This window comes from Hippoglossus stenolepis, chromosome 15, assembly GCF_022539355.2.
Source record: "Hippoglossus stenolepis isolate QCI-W04-F060 chromosome 15, HSTE1.2, whole genome shotgun sequence".
NCBI lineage: Eukaryota > Metazoa > Chordata > Actinopteri > Pleuronectiformes > Pleuronectidae > Hippoglossus > Hippoglossus stenolepis.
Window position 1 is genome coordinate 16,782,446 of NC_061497.1, and position 20,841 is coordinate 16,803,286.

Consider the following 20,841-nt stretch of genomic DNA (forward strand, 5'->3'; position numbering starts at 1 on the left):
TACTCAGCACTGAATTAAAGCAATTAATGAAGTTGGTTTATTTAATAAGGGTTACGACGTGATACGAGCTGACCTGCTGTAAATTAATGATCCAGATAAGTATGATGAGCCTGTAATTTGACTTGTAACAAGCACTGGCTCCTGCTCTGGGAGGCACAGTATGGAATTGATGAGTGAATCTGCAGGAATCTCAACCCCCGGTTAGAGATGTTGGGTAATGCAGCCACACAGAGGAATGCAGACACAGTGTGTTTGTTTCTGCACATCTGCAGCTGATTGGACATGGAGCCCAGTTTGTTTTCATAATCACTGTTTGTTTAATTTATCTATTGGGGATTTGACTGAGCTTATTTTTGCTTTATAGTTCAGCTGCACATGATCTCGTTCTTCCTCAGACATGTTTGGTTTGTGTTTTTGACGAGGTTGTAATTCAGCTTTATTTTTACAGTGTTTGCTTTAGGCCTGTACCCACTTGAAGATTTTGCTCGTGTAACCAGATTCGGCTGTTCAATATGAATATTTGACGATTTGTTCATTTTTTTTCATGCCGACTCTGAACAATAACAATCAGACAAAAAGTCCATCTGTAATTAGTGAAAACTTTTGGTTTATTCTCTTTGCATCTTTAATTTAAAAGGGTTGTTTTGTCCTGCCATCGAACGAAGTTAAACCAAATAATCACATAAAAATACATGTCATATGACACACAGCTGATGTCAATTAAAAATGCATTATACTCTCTTTTTTGACTCGAGCCAACTCTTTCCTCTATATTCTTCTCGTCCTCTCCTCAGGTCAACATCATTCCCATCATTGCCAAAGCGGACACAATCTCCAAGAGTGAGCTCCATAAATTCAAGATAAAGATCATGAGTGAGCTGGTGAGCAACGGCGTCCAGATTTATCAGTTCCCAACCGACGACGAAACCGTGAGTGAGATCAACGCCTCCATGAACGTAAGTAAACCAGAAACACTCGAAAAAATTCTCATACTCTCTTTTTAATAGACTGAACACACCAGCAAATGTTCACAAATATAACAATTGTGTTTATAGACCTTTTACATTTGTCTCATAATTGCTGTCATAAAAAATATTTAGTTTTTAAGACTTGCACCCTCATGTCCTAGGCACCACATGTGTTACACATCTGGTAATGGCAGTATATGCTGACGCTGTTTCATTGGCTTTTAACATATGTGCTCAACTGTAATGTTTCTCTTATCTCGACACTGAAATCCCACAAATCTGTGACAACGTGCATGGAAAAAACACTTACAATATTTCCAAATACGAGCTGTTCCTGGGCATGTGCTTGGACATACAGTATATATAGATGTTATAAATAGCTGAACACTGCTCAACAGCACCAATTACCCATTTTTTCCATAGTAAAAGAATTTATGAATTTGGTGGCACACATTCTTTCCTCTAACTGGGTTATTGTTTTTATTTACATATTTTACATTGTCAAAATAAATCAGATACTGAAAAGAAACTGAGTAGATATATAATTGAACATAAACTAATGACCTTTTCTCAGGTAGCTGGAACAAAGACATTTGCTAAAGTGAATATTCAGACTTTTTAGTACAAATTTTACAATAGGTTTTGTGTGAAATAACTGTTTGAACACACCCCTATACAGTTCATTCTCTTATGGATAAATAATACAGCATGGAAATAAAAGTGGTGCTGGTTCTCCCGGGCACGGTGCTCGTACAGTGTCCCCATCTATTCATAGCTGGTTACATCAACGCCCACACTCCACCAGCTTGTTCCTCTGAGCTGCAACCGGCCAGCTGGTTTCAACTCACCACCTAATTTTTGAGGTTGCTATGGGGCATGTTTTCCCCTCTGATGCCAACATGTCAAACCCAACGGGTTTACAGCAGAAAGAAGGTGTGTGTGTGTGTGTGTGTGTGTGTGTGTGTGTGTGTGTGTGTGTGTGTGTGTGTGTGTGTGTGTGTGTGTGTGTGTGTGTGTGTGTGTGTGTGTGTGTGTGTGTGTGTGTGTTTAATCACTGCAACAAAATAGCCCCTTACCACCTCAACTGAGCCACATTTTTTTAAAACAGCCGTCTGCTGCAGCTCGTGTGCCAACGTGGTCACAAGTCGCTCTGGTGTGGTCTGGTAGTGAAAGATAAGAGAGAGGACGGCCACAGTGAAAAGACCCCTCCACTTTCATTAATCCCCTCTGTTGAATTATTAGTGCTGCGCAGCAACATGATTGTGTCCAGTGAAATCTGTGCTGTTAAGACTTTGAACACTGGCCTGAAGCAACCAGGGGGAAAACATCTCAGAGGAAGTGTAACCCCAGAAGACAAATAGCCAGGAATCAGTCCCTTGTTATGCTTGCAGTTACCCCCTGTGACCTCTTGACCTTTCTAACACACACCTTTTTTCCTGTGCAGGCCCATCTGCCGTTCGCTGTGGTGGGCAGCTTGGAAGAGGTCAAAGTGGGGAACAAAACAGTGAGGGCCAGACAGTACCCCTGGGGTGTTGTGCAAGGTGAGAAGCATTTAAGTGCAAGTTAATCGTGCTGTTTGTGTGTGTGTGGATGTTTGTGTTTCTCAAGCAAACGCAACTCGGAGGAGTCAGCTGGCGTTTAACTCCTTTCTCCAGACCGCTACAGAGAGAGGCCACACTGTGACGTTGGCACTTGTGTGGTGTGATGATAGACACAAGTCAGAGGGTGGAAGTGTGCTGTTTTCATCATACCACTGATTCATTAGCATCCGAGGAAGTACTGCAATAATTATGCTATTCATCGATTTGTCAATGAACAGAAAAATTTAAGAAATAGCAAAAGTTCAATCTCTTCAGTTTCTTAAAAATATTGTGAATATCTGATAATAAGTAAGTTAGTAGGTGTTGGTGGGTTTTTTCACCAGTGGAAAAGGGTCTATAGAAACACACTTGCAAGAAAATGGGCAAACTGGAACGTTTTCATTTTACAGTCCATCATATTAGCAAAATTAAATCATGCACTTCAGTCGAGAAGAGTGCAGGATCTATTTTGCACCACATGCTGGTTGTTATGAGAATATTTTGTAGATGTGGAGAAACGACATGCAGTGTAACTCAACAGCTGAACATTCAAGCCTTTTAATCAGTATCCATGGTGAGGGATGTTTCCTGCTCTTGTCAGAGGGCGAGTGCGTCCCACCATTTTCCTGTTTATTTATACCCTCCCTCTCAGTGTGCAGTGCCCTGCACAGCTGTGATTGTGACTTCATGAGGAGTGACACTGTGAGATGAAGGGCGAGCGAGTGGGAAGTGTTTTGGGAAATTGTGTGTGTGTGTGTGTGATGCCCATGGTGATGTATATATTTCTTTGCGTGCACATACAAAATTTAGCCTTTCCCTCGTATGTCTGCGTGCGTACGTTGCCCCTGGAGACGTCACCTTTTGTGTCAGGGACCTTTGTTTCCCATGGCTCATTCCTGTGTTTCTCATCGAGGGTAAACAGCTTAATTTAATAACATCAGGCAGAGTTGTGCTGTGAGAATATTACTGCTCAGATGGGAGTTATTCTCTCTCTCATTCCCTCCGACCATCGCTCCCTCCGTTCCTCTCTTCTGTTTACTGCCCTCACACTCTTCCTATTCTCTCTCTCCATTACCCACTGACAACGCTCATTCTTCATCCCTCAGAAGACACATGGTTATTTATAAAGCCTGCTGCATGTCCCTTGGGGACAGATTCCTCTGGACTCCATCGGTCATTATGAAGCAAAAGTCCAGTCCTGTTTAGCTGAAAACATTTTTTTTAGCTCAGTAAACTTTGTGAAATCTGATGATATTTAAAATTTACAGATCAGATTTTCATGAAAAGCTAAGTTTGTGTACTAAAAGGATTTCTGATGTTCAGTCACAGATGCTGTGTGATGATGCTGTTTTGTGTCCTTGTGAATCTTTAGATTTAAATGATTTCTTGAGGAGTTTCGTTATTGTCTCCATCTTCTCATCCTATCACCCTCGCACATCTCTGTCTGACAACAGAAATGAGATCTAATGGGATGTAACACTCGGACACTACTTTGCTGTCTTGCTGATAGTCGGGCAGACATGCAAACCGATGGCTCTCCATACATACACTGCAGTTTGTCATGAGGGCAGGGGCAGAGGAGGACAGAAGTGTCTGTGTTTCCGGACACTCGGCCGACTGAAAGGAGGGTCTGTATCCGTACAAACAGTTGGTAGAGGCCAGATGTCATGGAGATGGGTTATGGTAACATCTTAAAGAGCCATGGGAAATTTCCACCGACGTGAGAGAGGACAGAGGAAAGACTGTGTGAGTGTGTGTGAGCGTGTGTGTTATCTTTCTTTAGAATCATAGTGCTCTGTTATCTCTGAACTCCAGACATCTGTGACATACCCGACAGTGTGTTTCTTCATCGCAAGCTACTGTGTGATAGTTCTTCTGCGCATCAATAGTGTAGTGTGTGTTTGCATGTTGTAACTTTTAACCATATTATGACATAATTTACAAAGTGCTAGTCAAACTTAAAGTGATGGAAAACGCTAAAATGGGATTTATATTTGTTCTATGTGTTAATCTGAGGAAGGTTTCCGTCTCCTCATCCCTCCACACACACCTGCTCCGTTCACCTCTACTGGGAAGCTTCTTCTACGTCATAATTTATTTACTGCCTCTGTTTTCTTTGCACTTTGTCGCATTCGGCTTTTAACGATAGACCAACATTTCCACCTAAGCCAAGTGCAAAAAGTTTGACTAAATGCAGTGTCATACTATGTGCAAATTGACAATGCAAATAAAAACAGGAAGATGGCAACACACTTATTGATAAAGATCATGATTTGGCAAATGCAGTAGATGCAAAACTATGCATAAAATAATGTGTTTGGCGAATTACATTTCTATTCACATGTGTAAATCAAGAACTACGAATTGTTCTGTTGTTTTTTTATTTTAACTAGTTTGAAATTTAGGAACTTTAGGATCCTTTCATCACAACACAATTCCTCTGAAAATCTGTTAATATTAGAAATGTATTTTCACTAAGTATGGACACTCAGAATAAACCATTTCATTCTTGTTGTAATTCTCTAATAAGGACAAGATAAATCAATTTCATTAAAAATTTATTATGTCATCCTCTGGTTTGGGGTGAAAATTGAAATAATTATCTGTGTCTAATTAAAGATATTGAGCTTCTCTCTGACACTAAAAACTTTTATTAACTTTATTTCTGTCGATTTTGCTGATACGTTACATGAAACTATCCGATACATTATAATTATTTACCACTGGGCTTAGGAATTTGTTTTAATAATAATAATAAGATCAGCCTGGTACACACAGAAGCTTTCAGTGTTCAGTGAGTAAACATGATGTTTCTGCAAAATTTTATTCTGCTCATTTGTCTCTATTTGTTTGCAGCATGTCTCTTTAATCCATTTGTGTGCGTGTGTGTGTTTGTGGAGCCTGTGCTCAGATATCTTGAGGGCTCAGTGCTGCAGTCAGTCACAGGATTGGCTCTCACTCAGCTCTCAGCAGGGGGGCCACTGCAAAGAGGCCATTAGATGCCAAATGAACAGGCACTGCCAGGAGCCTCGACGCTGAGGACAGTTCATTTCTGTTTTTAAACTCGTCTTCTCCCTCTAATGACGTGTGGTTAGTCAGCAAATTTGAATACAATTACGAGCGAGCGATTCACACAGCTGTAGCATTACGTAGAAGAGGATGAGTCCCGTTTCGTTTGCTGTTTTCATCTGAATCTAATAAAGGAAAGTTACAGCAACCTGACATTTCTTATGCTGCTGTGTGGTTTTGCTACCTTGCACTGCTTTAACAGCATTTTCCATGAGGAGACGCTAAATGCCACACTAATTGGGCATTGCCGTCAAAATTATTGCCGTTTATACATCCTCCGAGCTCACAGCTTGTGGTGGTATTTAAACACAACATACATCCCGTCCCTCCACCGCTGAGTGGACGGCATATGTTTCAGCGCCTGAGAGACCACATGCCTCCTCTCTTCATGTGCACTTGGCCACCGCACACATCAGATCTGACACAACAGAAAATATCTTAATAGTGTTCTCTGAGTTCTGCTTAACAGGTTGATCACATTTTCGTCCTGAAAGGGGGAAATTATTTTTTTTCCTTTGACATCACACTCTTCTCTTGTTTTGCCAGGATAGTTTGGCCGATGTTTTGAGTTATATGCTCCAGGTTCTTGTGGTCTTCATTTCTGCTCAATCACATCCAATTATTAAGAGTTTTTCTTGTTTTCATTTGGACTCTGAAGGTAATTTCAAGTCTGAAAATAAGGAAAAACTGGAGAACAGTGCAGAATATGAGTCGGCAGAAGGGAAATCTGGCTATTTGACTTAAAAAACACTGAATTAAAGTCTAAATCATACTTTATAAAAGTTTAACATATTTTCCTTTCCCTGCCATCTGCATTAATGTTAGTGATGAGGGATTTTTATATCTATTGTGGTCCGTCAGGAGACATTACACACAAATACACTGAGTGGGATTCGAGCAGCAGTGGAGTGTGTGGGGAGGAAGCTCTCAGTACTTTTCTATAGAGTTTGTCGAGCAACATCAGACCTGCGACGACCACTGTCAGTTATTTTAGCTGCAGCAGCTGTGAAGTACGAGTATCGATTTTTCCGCACAAACTTTACAATTTTGAAATGTAATAAATTTGTCATTTTCTGCAGGTTAATCAAACGTCACATTTTTCAATCTTTTATCTTATTTTAACCTTGTGCTTATTTAATGCAGCAGAGAAGGTTCTTGTTTTTCTTACTGTTTGAAACAGATACTAAATTATATCTAATGTTGTATTGAAAGACTTAAACAAGTTGAACCTTACAGAAAACACATTAGCGGTATGTTTATTCATCCTGACTATATTTTCCCAGACTGATTCTCACTACATGTGGCTTCAGTCCATCTTAGTCCCACATTGACCTTTGTTCTGGCCTCGAACCAAGCAAAAAAAAAAAATCTACTTTTTAATTTCCGGAACAGCCCATATTGTTCTGGCAGAGTTAAGTGAGGTGACCTATGAGTAAAAAGGCTTCATCGGGATGGAAATGATGCCCCCCCCCCCCCTACCCCCTCGGCTGTCAGGCAGGAAACACTTAACTGCCCTTTCCTCTCCATGAATTCATTTAACTGTGAAAGTCACTCAGACATGAAACTAAAGTTGTTAGTCGCTCCAGAAGTAAAAATGTAGAATATCTCACATGTATTAACTCGAAAAAAGTATAGATTTGGTTTAATTGATATCAAATGTGATTTAGTGTGTTAGTTCTGTACATATTTTCCTGCTTTGGAGGGAGGGATGGAGAGGAAGGTTGAGGAAGTGTGACAGGGTGGCAGATGGAGAGTAAAGATATGGTAAAAGCAATGAAAAAGACAGCCAGGCACAGAAGGAAATGTGAGAAGCAAAGACTCAGAATGTGAAACAAGACACAACTGCACATGTGTAGCTCTGACTCACTAACACAATCCAACACCATTTTTTCACAGAGCAGGATTTGTCATCGTAAACAGCAAAGTAAATCACAACTGCTGTCCTTATTGTGGTGTCTTCTTTTTTTTCTTCAGTTGAGAACGAGAGCCACTGCGACTTTGTCAAACTCCGAGAGATGCTGATCAGGGTCAATATGGAGGATCTGAGGGAGCAGACCCATGCCCGCCATTACGAGCTGTACCGGCGATGCAAGTTAGAAGAAATGGGCTTTAAAGATACTGACCCCGACAGCCAGCCTTTCAGGTAGAGAGAGAGAGTTAACACATATACACACTCAATATAACACAATATCTGACAACCACAGAGATACCGTCAACAGCAGTTTCCACTTAGAGACAATGCCTAATATATCCTCCTGTGTTTTCTTCTCTCCAGCCTGCAGGAGACGTATGAGGCAAAGAGGAAAGAGTTCTTGGGCGACTTGCAGCGCAAAGAGGAGGAAATGAGACAAATGTTTGTCAACAAAGTAAAAGAGACGGAAGCAGAGCTGAAAGAAAAGGAGCGAGAGGTGAGTCCAGGGAAATGAAACTAAGGCTATGGACAGAAATAGGTTGTTTTAAAAAGAACACAGTTATCTCCACAACCCTGCGAATTCAGGGGTACTTTTTCAAGCTACATGGTTACTCTGCACAATACTGGTTTATTATTTTATTTATTTATTTAAAATAATTCCGATAAAGCATTACAGGTATGTAAACACCACAAGTTCATGATAATTCAGTACAGTCTGTCCTTAGATATGAAACAATGGATGAGGTGGAGGCAAAGGGCAAATATTCATTTCTTGGTTTCCATTGTTGGGTCTAATTCACCAGTGAGGGTCAGTGTTCCTGTACCAACTATTGCAGGTGCTGTCGCTATGGATACCGTAGAATGGCATTTAAACTGTGTTTCACGTCCCAGTTAACTGTATTAACTGGGACCCGCCAGCCAGTCAGAAGCAGTAACTACTGTAAACACGTGCAAAATTATTTCAGATTAAACTAAATAACTTACTTTGTGCTGTTTTATATTGTGAAAAATGTCATGAGCACTAATGATCAATTTTCATTATGACGATGCTGTTGATTCAATTATTCACTCACTAAATTAGTTAATTTTTACTTTGTTGACCTAGAGTCTGATTCATCGAAGGAAATTAAATTTATATCTGTAATATCTATTATGTAACAAACTGTCTTGAACAATCAGCTGGTTGTTGAATAATAACCTGATTTAATCTCACGCTGCAGCTTGGTGTTGAGCAAATGCTTTTACCTGACACATTGATTGTTAAAAGAAACACGATAAATATCAGTGCTTGCCATCTGTTGCCTTTATCCTCTGTCAATCATCCCCCTCGTCTCCTCCCTCTCAGCTGCATGACAAGTTCGAGCAGCTGAAGCGGATGCATCAGGAGGAGAAGAGGAAGGTGGAGGAGAAGCGGAGAGATCTGGAGGAGGAGATGAACGCCTTCAACAGGAAGAAGGTGGCAGCCGAGACACTCTCCTTATCTCAGCCGCTCAAGAAAGACAAGGACAAGAAAAAGTAAGTCAGTCTCTCACTCACCTCTCCTTCTTCTTTCCATAACAGGAAGCTCCTGTTTTCCAGCCCCTTCTCCTTTCTCCAACTAATCCTGTTGACTTTTTAATTTGTGCCTTAAAGCCTGAAATCCTTCTCTTTTTGCTCTTTAGCTCATTTCTAGCTGGGGTTCATTCTGCTTTGGCAAAGTGTCACATTCAGGAGCCTTGAATCAAATGTGCTGCGCCGTTGTCTACTTATCTCCAATACACAAGCATGTCGGCCTTTATAAAGGGCCTGGCATGTGCTGAGGGAACTTCCCTTTATGTCCTGCCCAAGCTTAACATTTCCTGTCCTTTCACTCTTTCCCTTTCGCCTCGCTCTAATTATTCAGGACATTCAGGGAGGAGGCAGCAAACCCACTCTAAGACAATAGCGAGCTCGGCTTATAAATAGGTGATGCAGAATACAGCCTACCTTGAGTAAGGGGATGCTGATGGTCCAGGTATAAATAATACTACTACTTTAAGCTCTTAGTACACATCATGTATATTTCACTGCACTGCAAACCATTCAGTACAATGTTGGATTTCCTACCTCGCAGACAGCCACTGGTTTCTGTTCATTCATGACAGTGTGACAGTTCACCTGCAGAGACGCGTAGCACATGCATTATTGAGTAACCGGTTGTAGTGAACACATCATGTGACATTTGCTTTGCTGCTTTCATTGTGTGGAGATTCAGTTGACAGCAGGGATTGTCTCCAGGTGCGTTCAGGGAACCTTCAGGATTTTCTGGTTCATGTGGCGGCAGTGTTTGTGAACTGGGGCTGTTTTTCCTGTAAGTTAAGATGACCACACTTTTCTGTGACACCTTAGTTGTTTCTTTGCTATGGAAACTTTAAGGAGTCTTTAGTTTCAGTTAAGACAAATCATAATCATACAGCAAATCATATTTTAGACGGTAATATGCTTGTGGTGTTTGTGTTTCAACAAGTCAAATTCAAATAAATTTCCACATGAAAAGCAATTTTCGTTTTTGCTTGCTGGCCTCCTCCATTTTCCTGGCCAAACGACATCACTGTCTTACTTCACTGATAGCTCAAGAGCCCCGACCTCAACCACACCCAACTCCTTTGGGATGAATTGAAGAGCAGAGGCTGTAACAGCAGCAGTTTGATGCTCCTGGTTTGAGATTGAGAAGGTGGAAAATCACACACAGCTGTTTTTTCTTATTCAGTATAACTTATAAATTCAGTTGGAGGATTGAACTCTTCACCATGAGAGATTTCAGAAAATCTCCTAGTCAAACAGGAAGGTGGAGAATAAACATGTAGTTTTGATGGACATAATCAGAGCAGTTTGTTAAGTCTCTGCAGGTTAATTGTCAAACTGTCCTGTGAGGATTTGCTCAACTTTAGACAAAGGTCTGCAGTGATGTGATCTGCACATGACTTCCTCATAGTCTTTGGAGGCTGAGCATTCAAGTGAGGACACGTGGCTCCCTCTTGTGGCTGCTCTCACACTCTGTCATCGCTGCTGTAAGAAACACTTCCATCATTGACATTCCTTTCATTTCTTCATGCCATCCAACCTTCAGTTAAACGAGAGCCAACATGTTGATGGTAAAATAGTGTTTATTGCAGCTTATTCAGAGACAGAGAAGTGACACTTGAAAAGGCAGAGGGAGTTGTACATGTCTCCCACTGTTCTCTTCTCTTCACTAACACAAGCTGTGGCCTTTCTCTGAGCTGAAGCACCTTTTTCCTTCCACACAAGTTTTGTTTTTTCTGTAGAATTTCAATGTCTTCTTAATTTACTGTTTCCATTCACTAGTTGTTCATTCATCCAATTTATTTTCATTATTGTTTGTCATTGTTTTTCAGTTAATTTATGGGCGCTGTAAAGCCTCCCACACACGACCACGGATTTGTCCTCCATCACCATAGCAACGTCAACACCTGTTTATGTTTTGTTTTGTTTGTTTGTTTGTTTCTCTTTTTGACATTCCATCTTACATTGTGCACTTGGACCAAAGACACTGAGGATGATGCTGATCATGATGAAGCCACAGGGGAGAAAAGAATGAAAGATGGTGAGAGATAATCATGAAAAAAAAAGAAAGGATGTTCAGTTGCCAACAGTGGCCGTCTCATTTAGTCAGGATCTTTCATTCCGTTTGTTTTGGACACTTTTATATATATATATATATATATATATATGCAATTTTGTTTTCCTATGTTGTGATTTTCTGTTTTGTTTCAGTTATTCATACAGAAACAAGAGGTTATAACCCCGTCAACCCTTTTCAACTTTTTGGTACTACAGTGTAACACACCAGGGTCAAATATTTGAAACCGAGGCCGGATATAAAGATGGACGACACGTCTCCACTTCCTCATGTTGTACAAAAACTGAAGCCAAACAATCCTTGGTACGGCTGCTGCCATCTTGTTCTTCTCACGCCAGAGTCCGTAGCCAAAATCCAGATTGGAGGTGTTTGTATCCAGGATATTTCAGCTTCATCTTTGGATAGTGGGAGGAAGTGGACACACGTCGCACATCTTTGTAAACACTCTACGGTTTGAAACAGCTCAATGTGTATTTTAGAAAATCCTTAGGTCTGACATTTAAATTGAAGATACAAGTGAAATCAAGTCTTTCCTAAAGTTTTTTTCTGAATATCTCAAACTGTTCGAAAAGTTGTCCTGGTGTGTCTGTTTACCTTTTTGTTTGAGACTTTAGATTTAATACGTTTCACAGGAGAATAAATCCCTGTATCCAATGAGCCCAAATAATCCATTTTAATAGCAATATAAAACTGAGTACCTGTATATTGTATAATTAACTGCATATACGTCGGTACTGACGACCTAAACCTTAGTCTTAACTCTTAATAAAAGTGTATGCAATATTCTGGTGCTGTTTCATATTAACTCATTAATGTATGTGAATATTTTCTAGAGCTTACTCAGCCTATTATGCAAAATGTACTAATTTTTGTAATATTATTGTAATGAGCAGACATGGTTGTGTTTACATTGTCAATAAGTGATGTAACTTTATTGTAAACCACGAGTGACCGCCTTGATGTGAGTGTGTGACAGTGGACACGCACAGAAACATGAAGCCAGTACACACACACACACACACACACGCTCACAAACAGGATGCAGGAAAACACACAAGCCTCAGCTCGCTGTAGAAGAGTTTACACTCAGATGAGAGCAGCTGTATTTACTGTCTGTCGTTGGAAATAAATGCTCCACCAGCACCTCCACCACCTCCTCCTCCTCCTCCATCCTTCTCTGCTTTGATGTGTCTCTCTCACAACGATCCGTTAGCCGATATTCAACCGGGAAGGAGATGAAAGTGAAAAACAGGCAGGTGATGGCACTTAAACCCTCACACACACACACACGCATGCACACACACAGACACGCACGACACGCAGAGGCTGTCAGCTTGAGAGACAGTGGTTCCTGTTTTAGAGAACCGAGGCTGCAGAGCTGACGTTTGCTTACTCTGCACATTATCCACCCTGTTTCACCACTGAGCTGCTGACCTCAGCTGTGTGGGTGCGTGCACGTGTTCATGTGTGTGTGTGTTTCCAAAGGTAGAGGAAAATATGTGTGTGTGAAAGAAAACTGAGAAATTTACTGACTGTCAGTGGAGGAAGTCCAAATGGGAGATGACGTTAGTGAGCAGTGTGTGTTCGTGTGTGTCTGTGTGTGTGTTCGTGGTTGTTTAGAAACCTCATGACTTCATCTCAAACGTCAAGAAGAGCTTCTGCAATTTCTCCCTCACAGTTATAAACTGGATCATGTAGGTTTCAATTATATGATTCTTGCTTATTGAAATATTAATGGGAAAGTAATAATTGGTGAAGACAATCAAGCAACATTTTAAATGGACATTTTAAGATTCAATAAATCAATTCCTCTATAAAATGCATAATTTGTGTTGTAGGCCTGCGACTATCAATTAGTTTCATTAGTACTTGATCTAATGGTCACAAAGTTCCCAAGCTGCCTTGTTCCAATGTTTAATTTGTTATGAAGAACCGTTGTATTAGAATATGTTGAGTGATTCATAGTGAAGTACTGACTAGGACTCATTGTGATGGTTCTGTTGACTGGGAGCGTTCTCTGCCAGCACTGTTATTATTCTGGCCACCACCTGCAGGCCTCACTGGATCTGGTCCAGCAGCACAATGTGTCCAGAGCTCTGTGTTCTCTGCGTCCTGTGGAACATAAACACTCAGCTGACAGGGACATACTCAACATACAGGCTGTAATGCTGCACTTTTAAACAGTTATTACACTGGTTAACTGGAGAGATATTAGGACATTTCATTAGGGGCTGAGATGCTACTTGATAAGTTGGTATTTATACACACATACTAAACATATGGAAAAGGTTCAGCCATCAAAACTGCTGATATTAAATATTGGACTAATGATGGAAGCTCAGCAAAAATAAAGTTTAGATATGATGAAAACAGAAACAACTCTACTGACTTGCTAAAATCCATTGATAGAATTGTATGTTTATTTGGATTTAGTATGAATTTCAATATAGTATCAATTAAAAAATCTATTAAAATGAGGGTAAGAAGGTTTAAGTTTTACATTATATAGAAATATATATAACTGCCTTTTTAAACTTGACTAAAAGATGTTCTGGTGTTGATATTTTACATACAGCTTTGTTTTTGTCTCATTGCTAAATGTTTGACATTAACACAAATAAAATAAAAAATTACATTTTAATACTACATTTAGTCGATAAATAGTTTTAAAAAATCAATATTTTTATTATAATTTTTATTCCAAGCATTCCTGACGTCTGCTTTACCCACAATGCAACTTGACCGAGTTAAGTCAGTCACCCTCTGCAGCAGCTGATGACGGGAAAAGGTTTCACACAACTGCCTCTTGAGCCTCAAAAGACTTCATTCAGCTTTGTTTTTAACATATGTAGTATTAGTAGTAGTCTTAGTACTAGTACTCCTAAAGTAACCGGTAACCAGACTGGTGCGTAACAGCAGCTTAGTTCTCCTTAAGGTCTGATTTAGAAAGTCAGGATTCAGATTGACTTAATTAATCCATACAGGTGTTATGTTGTCGAGTGGAAGTCGAAAGCGAGGAAGATAAAATCAAGTTAAGTTTGTATACATACAAATATAAAGTCTGACAAGAGTCTCAGGTGACATTAAACATCGGTGTGTGGGTGGAGCACAACACAATACAATCCATTAGTATTAAATTAAATTTATAGTGACACGTCAGCAACGCAAAATAAGGACTGAAGTAGTTTGCTCAAAGGCACTTGGTCTTTAGACAATTTAAAATAATAAACAGAAAATCACAGGTTTAGACTTTTGAAGTCATAACTTTATTTCTGTCGTCAACACAAACAGAGATTAGCTGCCTCAGAACAAAAACAACTTTACATTGGTCACTGCTGTCGCTTTCACTCAGTCGCAGCAGATTGAACAGTGGAGAAAATGGACAGTTCACATTAATGCTGATTTCAGCAGCCTCCAGTCGAATGGAGATTAAATCTGTTCAGTGTCTAAAGGCTTCGACTGTTCGGCAGTGGAGTGACGTCCCCCTGGACGCGTTTCAGCCAACGTCATATAAAAGGATAAATTCAGTAACATTGACGAAACAGAGTTATATTAACAAAGTAAAACAGTATAATATCCAGCGTGACATGTTGAGTAGGATTATTGGTTCTACCATTGAATGTAGAATAAAGTTAATGAAGATGTAAATGAGAACATTAGAGAATCCAATAATCCCATGATGTCAAGTGTTGGACTCGTTTTCCAAAAGGTGTCTGATAAGTAACAACAGTAGAAGTAAATCTACACAGACTGAAAACAAATTGCAGCATTTCGTTATGAAATTAAAGCTTTTTTTTGGTGAAGTGTAGTTTTTGTAAATAACTACTTAATTAAACACAACACGGAAATGTTTTAGTACAAGTAAAAGATTAAAATAATAATAAAAATAGCAAAAAAAAATATATGCATTAAAAAAAATCTCTCTTTTTCTCAAAGTGCTTTGTGGCTCTGCAGGGAGCCTGAGCACCGACAAACAAAACCAGGATCAACTCTCAAACATAAAAAACTTCTTGGCCTCACTTAATAAAAAAACACGCATACAACTGCATAATAATCGTCCTTCACCACCGACGTGCGGAACTAAAATTTGTCGTGGCTGTAAAAAGGACAGAAAGGTTAAGAAATATGGAAAAATGTGGCGTTATTAATAGGTAGAGAACAGAAATGGACCAATAGAACTTCGCCAAAGAGGAACATTCAACTTCTCGTGCACGGCGGAGACCTCGTGCACTGATCAACACACACATCCACATTCACATTTGGTCGACAAGTGCACAGACGGGAATAAAACAGGTTTCAAATTTGAAGTCAAAACAAAATTATTTCCACCTTAGTTTTCTCAAATTTCATATTCATATTTCATAACTAATGATTGAGGCACTGTAATGTGACTTCTTAATATCGTAAACATGGACTAGGGGGCGCTGTGCACTTGTACAGAGATGGATGGTCGTGGATAACATGCAGCTAGTTGACAGCAGGGTGCAGCGGCGGGCAGGGGGACACGTTCTTCTGCTGGGGGTCGAACAAGCTTCCCTCCGAGCCCGGGTTCGACTCCTCATCGTACAAACGCAGAAAACCATCGTAATACTCATCCGAGTTCCCCTGCTCGCCGCCGCCACGCCCCCTCCCGGCCTGCCAGAGGGGCTGCGTGGGGCTCCAGGCTCGCTCATCCTCCGGGATCTGGGCGCTGTCGAAGATGAAGATGGCGTTGGCCGGCAGCGAGAACTCCAAGCTGTGCAGGTACTCGTCCACTGTCTCTTTGCAGTGGATGAACTTGGCACTGTCGACCTGGAAGAAGAAGAAGAAGAAGAAGAAACTAAGGTGAATCTTACCTGGTCAAAGAGTCAAAAATGGATCCAAAGAAATGATTTCAGGTGATCAACATTGTGGTCAGGGTCATTAAATAAGAAGGACTGAATACATAAGACGACGAGGCTTCATTTACTTTCCTGGCAAGTCCACGTTTGTGTTCTAGAGTTTTAAGTTGTACACTTGCACAAATATCTCTAGGATAAATATCCTGTTCCCCTGTTTTCCTTGTTGTGATCATTATTCTGACATTGTTGGATCTGTGGTTGCAGCTGCATTTAACAGGTTTAACCACAGAGGTGTGATGTGGTTATCTGAATGTGCCTTTAACGCTGTGCCTTCATCGTGCGCAGCCTCCACTGAGAAGCTGCACTGGATCAAAAAGGTGCAAATGTGATCAATGAAATAGGAGAAGAAAGAAATCAAAAATATGTAGAGAAAAGGATCCGTTTCCAAAAATATAAATATGTAGAGAATCGATAGAAGAGTGTAAATTCGTACATTCTTTCCAGCCTCAGTGAATCAATCAATCCAATGAAGCATAGTAATAGATTATGATTCAAATGTATTTTGTTACCAACAGAAGATATATTGGATTTATTAATCAAGAACTTAAAAAAAAGATTAAACTATATAAAAATATTATTGATTGGTTTCTAAATAAACTGATCTTTAGCATTTCTCTGCTACAATTTCTTATAATATATTAATTAATGTATCAATAATGACAACACAAGCTAAGGTATTGATTTGTCTCTTTTCAAACAGCGGCTGATGAGGACAAGCGCGTGTCCCTTGTCCTGAGCATTTCTCTCACCTGAGCCTTCTTCAGCAGGTCGGTGACCACGGAGAACCATTCGGCCGTGAGCGCCTCCAGCTCCAAGGTGATGATGGCCAAGGCCAACGTGGAGCCCTTGAACTGCCAAAGCTGGTGGCAGGCCATACAGTGCTGCACCTGCCTGGTCCACAGCGCCGCCTGGAAGAACGAAGGCCTCTTCTGATGGCCAGGCCCGCCGGGGAGCGCGCCGGGGCCGAGCCCGATGGACGGAACGAGGTGGGGGTGGCCGGAGACGAGCAGGGCGTGGAACTGGGGACAGAGCGGGGAGAGGAAGAGGAACGAGACCAAAACGTTAGCATAACGATGTCATCGCCGTCTCATCTATTCATCCATCTACGACGTCATCATTCATATCAACGTCAAACCCACCAGTGCATTTAATGTCCAGCCAGAAGGAAACAGGACAGCACATCATCCACCCCTTCATTCTCATCCACCCAGGACACTTGTCTCTGTCTGTGATTCTCTCTTCTGTGCTCAAGTGTCCATCACTGCTTCAACACTTAGAGCAACAGACAGAGACTCTCACTATCAGGTTTAACTCATGAAGACCCCACTCCCCTCCCTTCCCCTGCCTGAGGAATCATAGTAATCTCGTTCGTATTGTATCGTATGTGCAGTGCTTTGTGTTCCCATCTGTAGGCAGGAACTCTGAGGGGGCTCAATGTAAAAAGAAAAAGAAGAAATTATAGTTTAATAAGCGTCTTTTGTTTCAGCCGGTAAAACCCACTTTAGTTTAAATGAAGAGTGTGAGCGGGACACTGACGAGCGGCCGGGGAAGAAAAATCACCCACTAGATTTAGAAATATCGACACGTTCTTCTTCCGTTTGTTCTCGTCAAGCGTCTCTTGTGTTTCTTTCACTCACGTTGTTGTGAATAGCTCATTTGCTTTGTTCGTGTCTCGCTCTGTAGCAACAACAAGCCATGAGTTTTAAAAGAAAGTGGAACTGGCTGGGAGATGGATTCAGCAACGTGGCGCCAAAGTCGAGCAGTCGTCCCTAAAACTGTTGCTCCAGACGGTTACTGCTTTCTAATGTCTGCTCCTCCTACTGTTTTCATTTTCACGTGATGCAGGGTAATGTAGCAAGTAAAGAATATTGGATTCTCACAGTAAACGCTCATATAATCCATGGACTGTTTAGAAAGATGGACGACGCGTCTCCACTTAAACTGTAGCTAAGATATCTGAGGCCATTTTATGCTTTTAACGTCATTTGGAGCCAGTAGTGATCGTGGTGAGGTCACGCCCTTGACCAATTGCGAGTTAGTCTCAGCTGTCAATCATGAAGTTTCATCGTTTTTACAGGATTAATTATCAAAAGAAAAAAGAAATGCATCAGTGTGTTAAGAACTACTTAAAATGGGAGAAACCATTTCGTTTGGTCCCTGTCCCCATGTTTATGACCTATACTGCAGCCAGCCACCAGGGGGCGATCATCCCTTGTGGGGAGCTGTCATGTCGTCCATCTTTATATTCAATCTATGATAAAAACCTCCAGGTGGTGAAAGTTTGGAGCATCACAGCGGATTCTGCCTTTCAAAGTGTTTTACGTGGAGATTGAAGAGGTATTAATACTAATAAATACAGAGTCACCTCTATAAATCCTCCTATTTATTCACATCACAGTGTCATAGTGGAGAGTCTGTGACAAATTACCAATAGATTTTATTGATCGCTGTTTTATAGACAGGGGATATAGAAAAAGGGGAAAGCAGAGACATTTCTTCAGGGCAGGGAGGGAATGTAATTGTGAGATATTAAACAGTATAGTTAAAGTATTTATTTGAAAAACAATATTTATTTGAACGATATAAAAAGAGAAAATGTCTTTATTTTATTATAGCATTTATTAATACATTATGTCCCTTTACTTTGAAAGTCCTGGATTTTTGTATTACTCAAAGGGAAGTGCAAGGACAATATTAGATTCCCAATAACACGCTGTAAACCTGCGACACCAGTTTCAAACTAACAGTAAAAGGGAATTGATTTGCAATTGTTTTGTTTTGCTGAAACGGTCCAATTCAAAATATCTAATGTGCCAAGACGCGTTCCGGTGACAATTTATGGTTTGTGGCTTTAAGAAAACGGTTTCCTTCCTGTGCCAACGTCAATATCATAAGAAATGTAAACACTGTTATTTCTTTCTCGAGGGACTGTGGGAGATTATTGATTCACAGAACAAGGCTTCACAAATCAACCCGAGGGGCGTTTCCTGGACAAATAATCTTTATCTTCTAAAATGTCTTCTCCATGGAAATCCTTCCTGTCGCGTGGATCGATACGGTGTTTATTTATGTCAGGAAAATGATGGGCTGTGTTCATAAAGCATCCGACTCGCAGGCAAACCACCGGTTTTACTTTCTCTTTCAGTTTGATCTGGTTTTCAGGTCAGATTCCTCATCATCTTCTATAAACAGGTTTTGACTATGAGCCTTTTACAGACAGACAGTGTTATTGCCCTTATATTTGCCGATATGAAAACTTGTATTTTACAGAACAAACAATGCAGAGATGATGTTTATATTTTACAAAATGTAGAAAATTTATTTTCTTATTTCAAGTTCTGTATATTTGTTTTGTCTTTCTTTATATTAATAGTTATTTAACATAAAGTTTAGGGTTAATCTGTAACACAGCAGTTACATTTGACTGAATGACACTGAGTTAACTTTAGTTAGAATAAGAAAGAAGAATTAGAAAGTTAAGTTTTTACGATTCATTTCAGCCTGGACCGAAGTGGTGCGAGTGTGGCTAAAAAAAGGAGCAACATGAGTTTCATTATTATTTAGTTATCACTCAGCTCTATGTTTACTTCATTAAAACCTGCTCTAGCTGCTTTCCTGACCTTTTAAATACGGATCTTTAGTCATAACATCCTGCCTGACCTCGTTTTAAACAGCATTATGAATACAGCCCTGAACCCAACTGCATGAAGGCCTGAGCAACGTTCTGTGTGTGTGTGTGTGTGTGTGTGTGTGTGTTTGTCGACGGCTCAGTCGGATGCTACTGTCTGCCTCTGGTCATGATTCGTCAGGGTTAACAATTAAACTAGAGAGTGAGACAGTATTGTGCCAAAACCTGAGTGTGCATGAGATTTGTGAACAATAACAACCCTTGTATGTTTTTGTTATGTTTGAGGTTTGATAGCAAAGATGATCCGTCTGCACACGCTCCCTCTAGTGGCAGCAGGGTTCCACTGTCGGGCTGCAGGGAAGAGTTAGTCAGAAGTGCCTTGGCCTGTTGTGCGACACGCATGTTATTTTGCTGGCAGCTTGAAAACGCAGTCAGAGGATTCTCATCCAGCTCTGAACAGACCTGCCGCTGAAATGTGCACTGATTTTTGTCATTGGCCTCCGATATATATAACTTAACTTTGTCCAATATGTGGTTTTCAAGTCCAATGCTGTCTCTTTTGCTCTGATGCTGCAGAAAGCTTTTGCAATTACACCAAGACGTGACACTAAAGCAGCGAGTCTCAGGTTTACGGGTCATTTAAAGCAGTGGTTCTCAAACTCCTGCACGTCAAGGACCCGTAAACTGACTCATATACACCCCCGTTTGACAAGATTTTTACTTTTAGTTGTCTTATTACAGGAAAAGTATTGAATTCAGCACCAAAATACTGAAATACTGAATTTACTTTGAGAACTACCGATTTAAAGCAAGTTGATTTATTCTATCTATTAGATTAGACCTTAACAAAGTGCAGAGACTGTTTAATCTTAGCTGTGATCAGGCAGCAACATCATATTATCGGTTAAAAAAAAAATCAACTGTCTGACAGCCACTGTTTAATTTGTTTATTAAACAGTTGTTGGACAACTACACGTAAATTAACTTATCCTCTAATCAGACCCTTTTATTTCATTACTTTCATCAGTGACAGACTTGATTTTATTTCTCACTCTTGGCTGCAGTGTTTCATTAGGAAAAAAGGGAAGGACTCTGTTGTGGATTTTATAAGAATCGTGGGCACAAGGAGTCAAATCAATTAAATGCACAATCTCTACTAGGACCAATTCTTTGCTGTGGGTGGGT

The 20,841-nt window shown here is 40.4% G+C and overlaps 1 protein-coding gene across 3 annotated transcripts in view; it reads left to right on the top strand.

The window, feature by feature from the left end:
- The window catches only part of sept8a (septin 8a), a 38,980-nt gene extending 18,150 nt beyond the window's left edge, over positions 1–20,830 (top strand). The window contains exons 5-10 of one of the 3 annotated variants that reach the window (XM_035177993.2): positions 795–956; positions 2,413–2,509; positions 7,592–7,760; positions 7,893–8,025; positions 8,875–9,044; positions 16,793–20,830. In XM_035177993.2, coding sequence (XP_035033884.1) covers positions 795–956; positions 2,413–2,509; positions 7,592–7,760; positions 7,893–8,025; positions 8,875–9,044; positions 16,793–16,961 — 900 coding nt within the window. In that variant the 3' untranslated portion in view covers positions 16,962–20,830. Of the gene's footprint in view, positions 1–794; positions 957–2,412; positions 2,510–7,591; positions 7,761–7,892; positions 8,026–8,874; positions 9,045–10,903; positions 12,301–16,792 lie in introns of those variants that run through there. The other 2 variants (XM_035177995.2, XM_035177994.2) reach the window with 2 other exon arrangements.
- Positions 20,831–20,841: the final 11 nt, after the last annotated feature.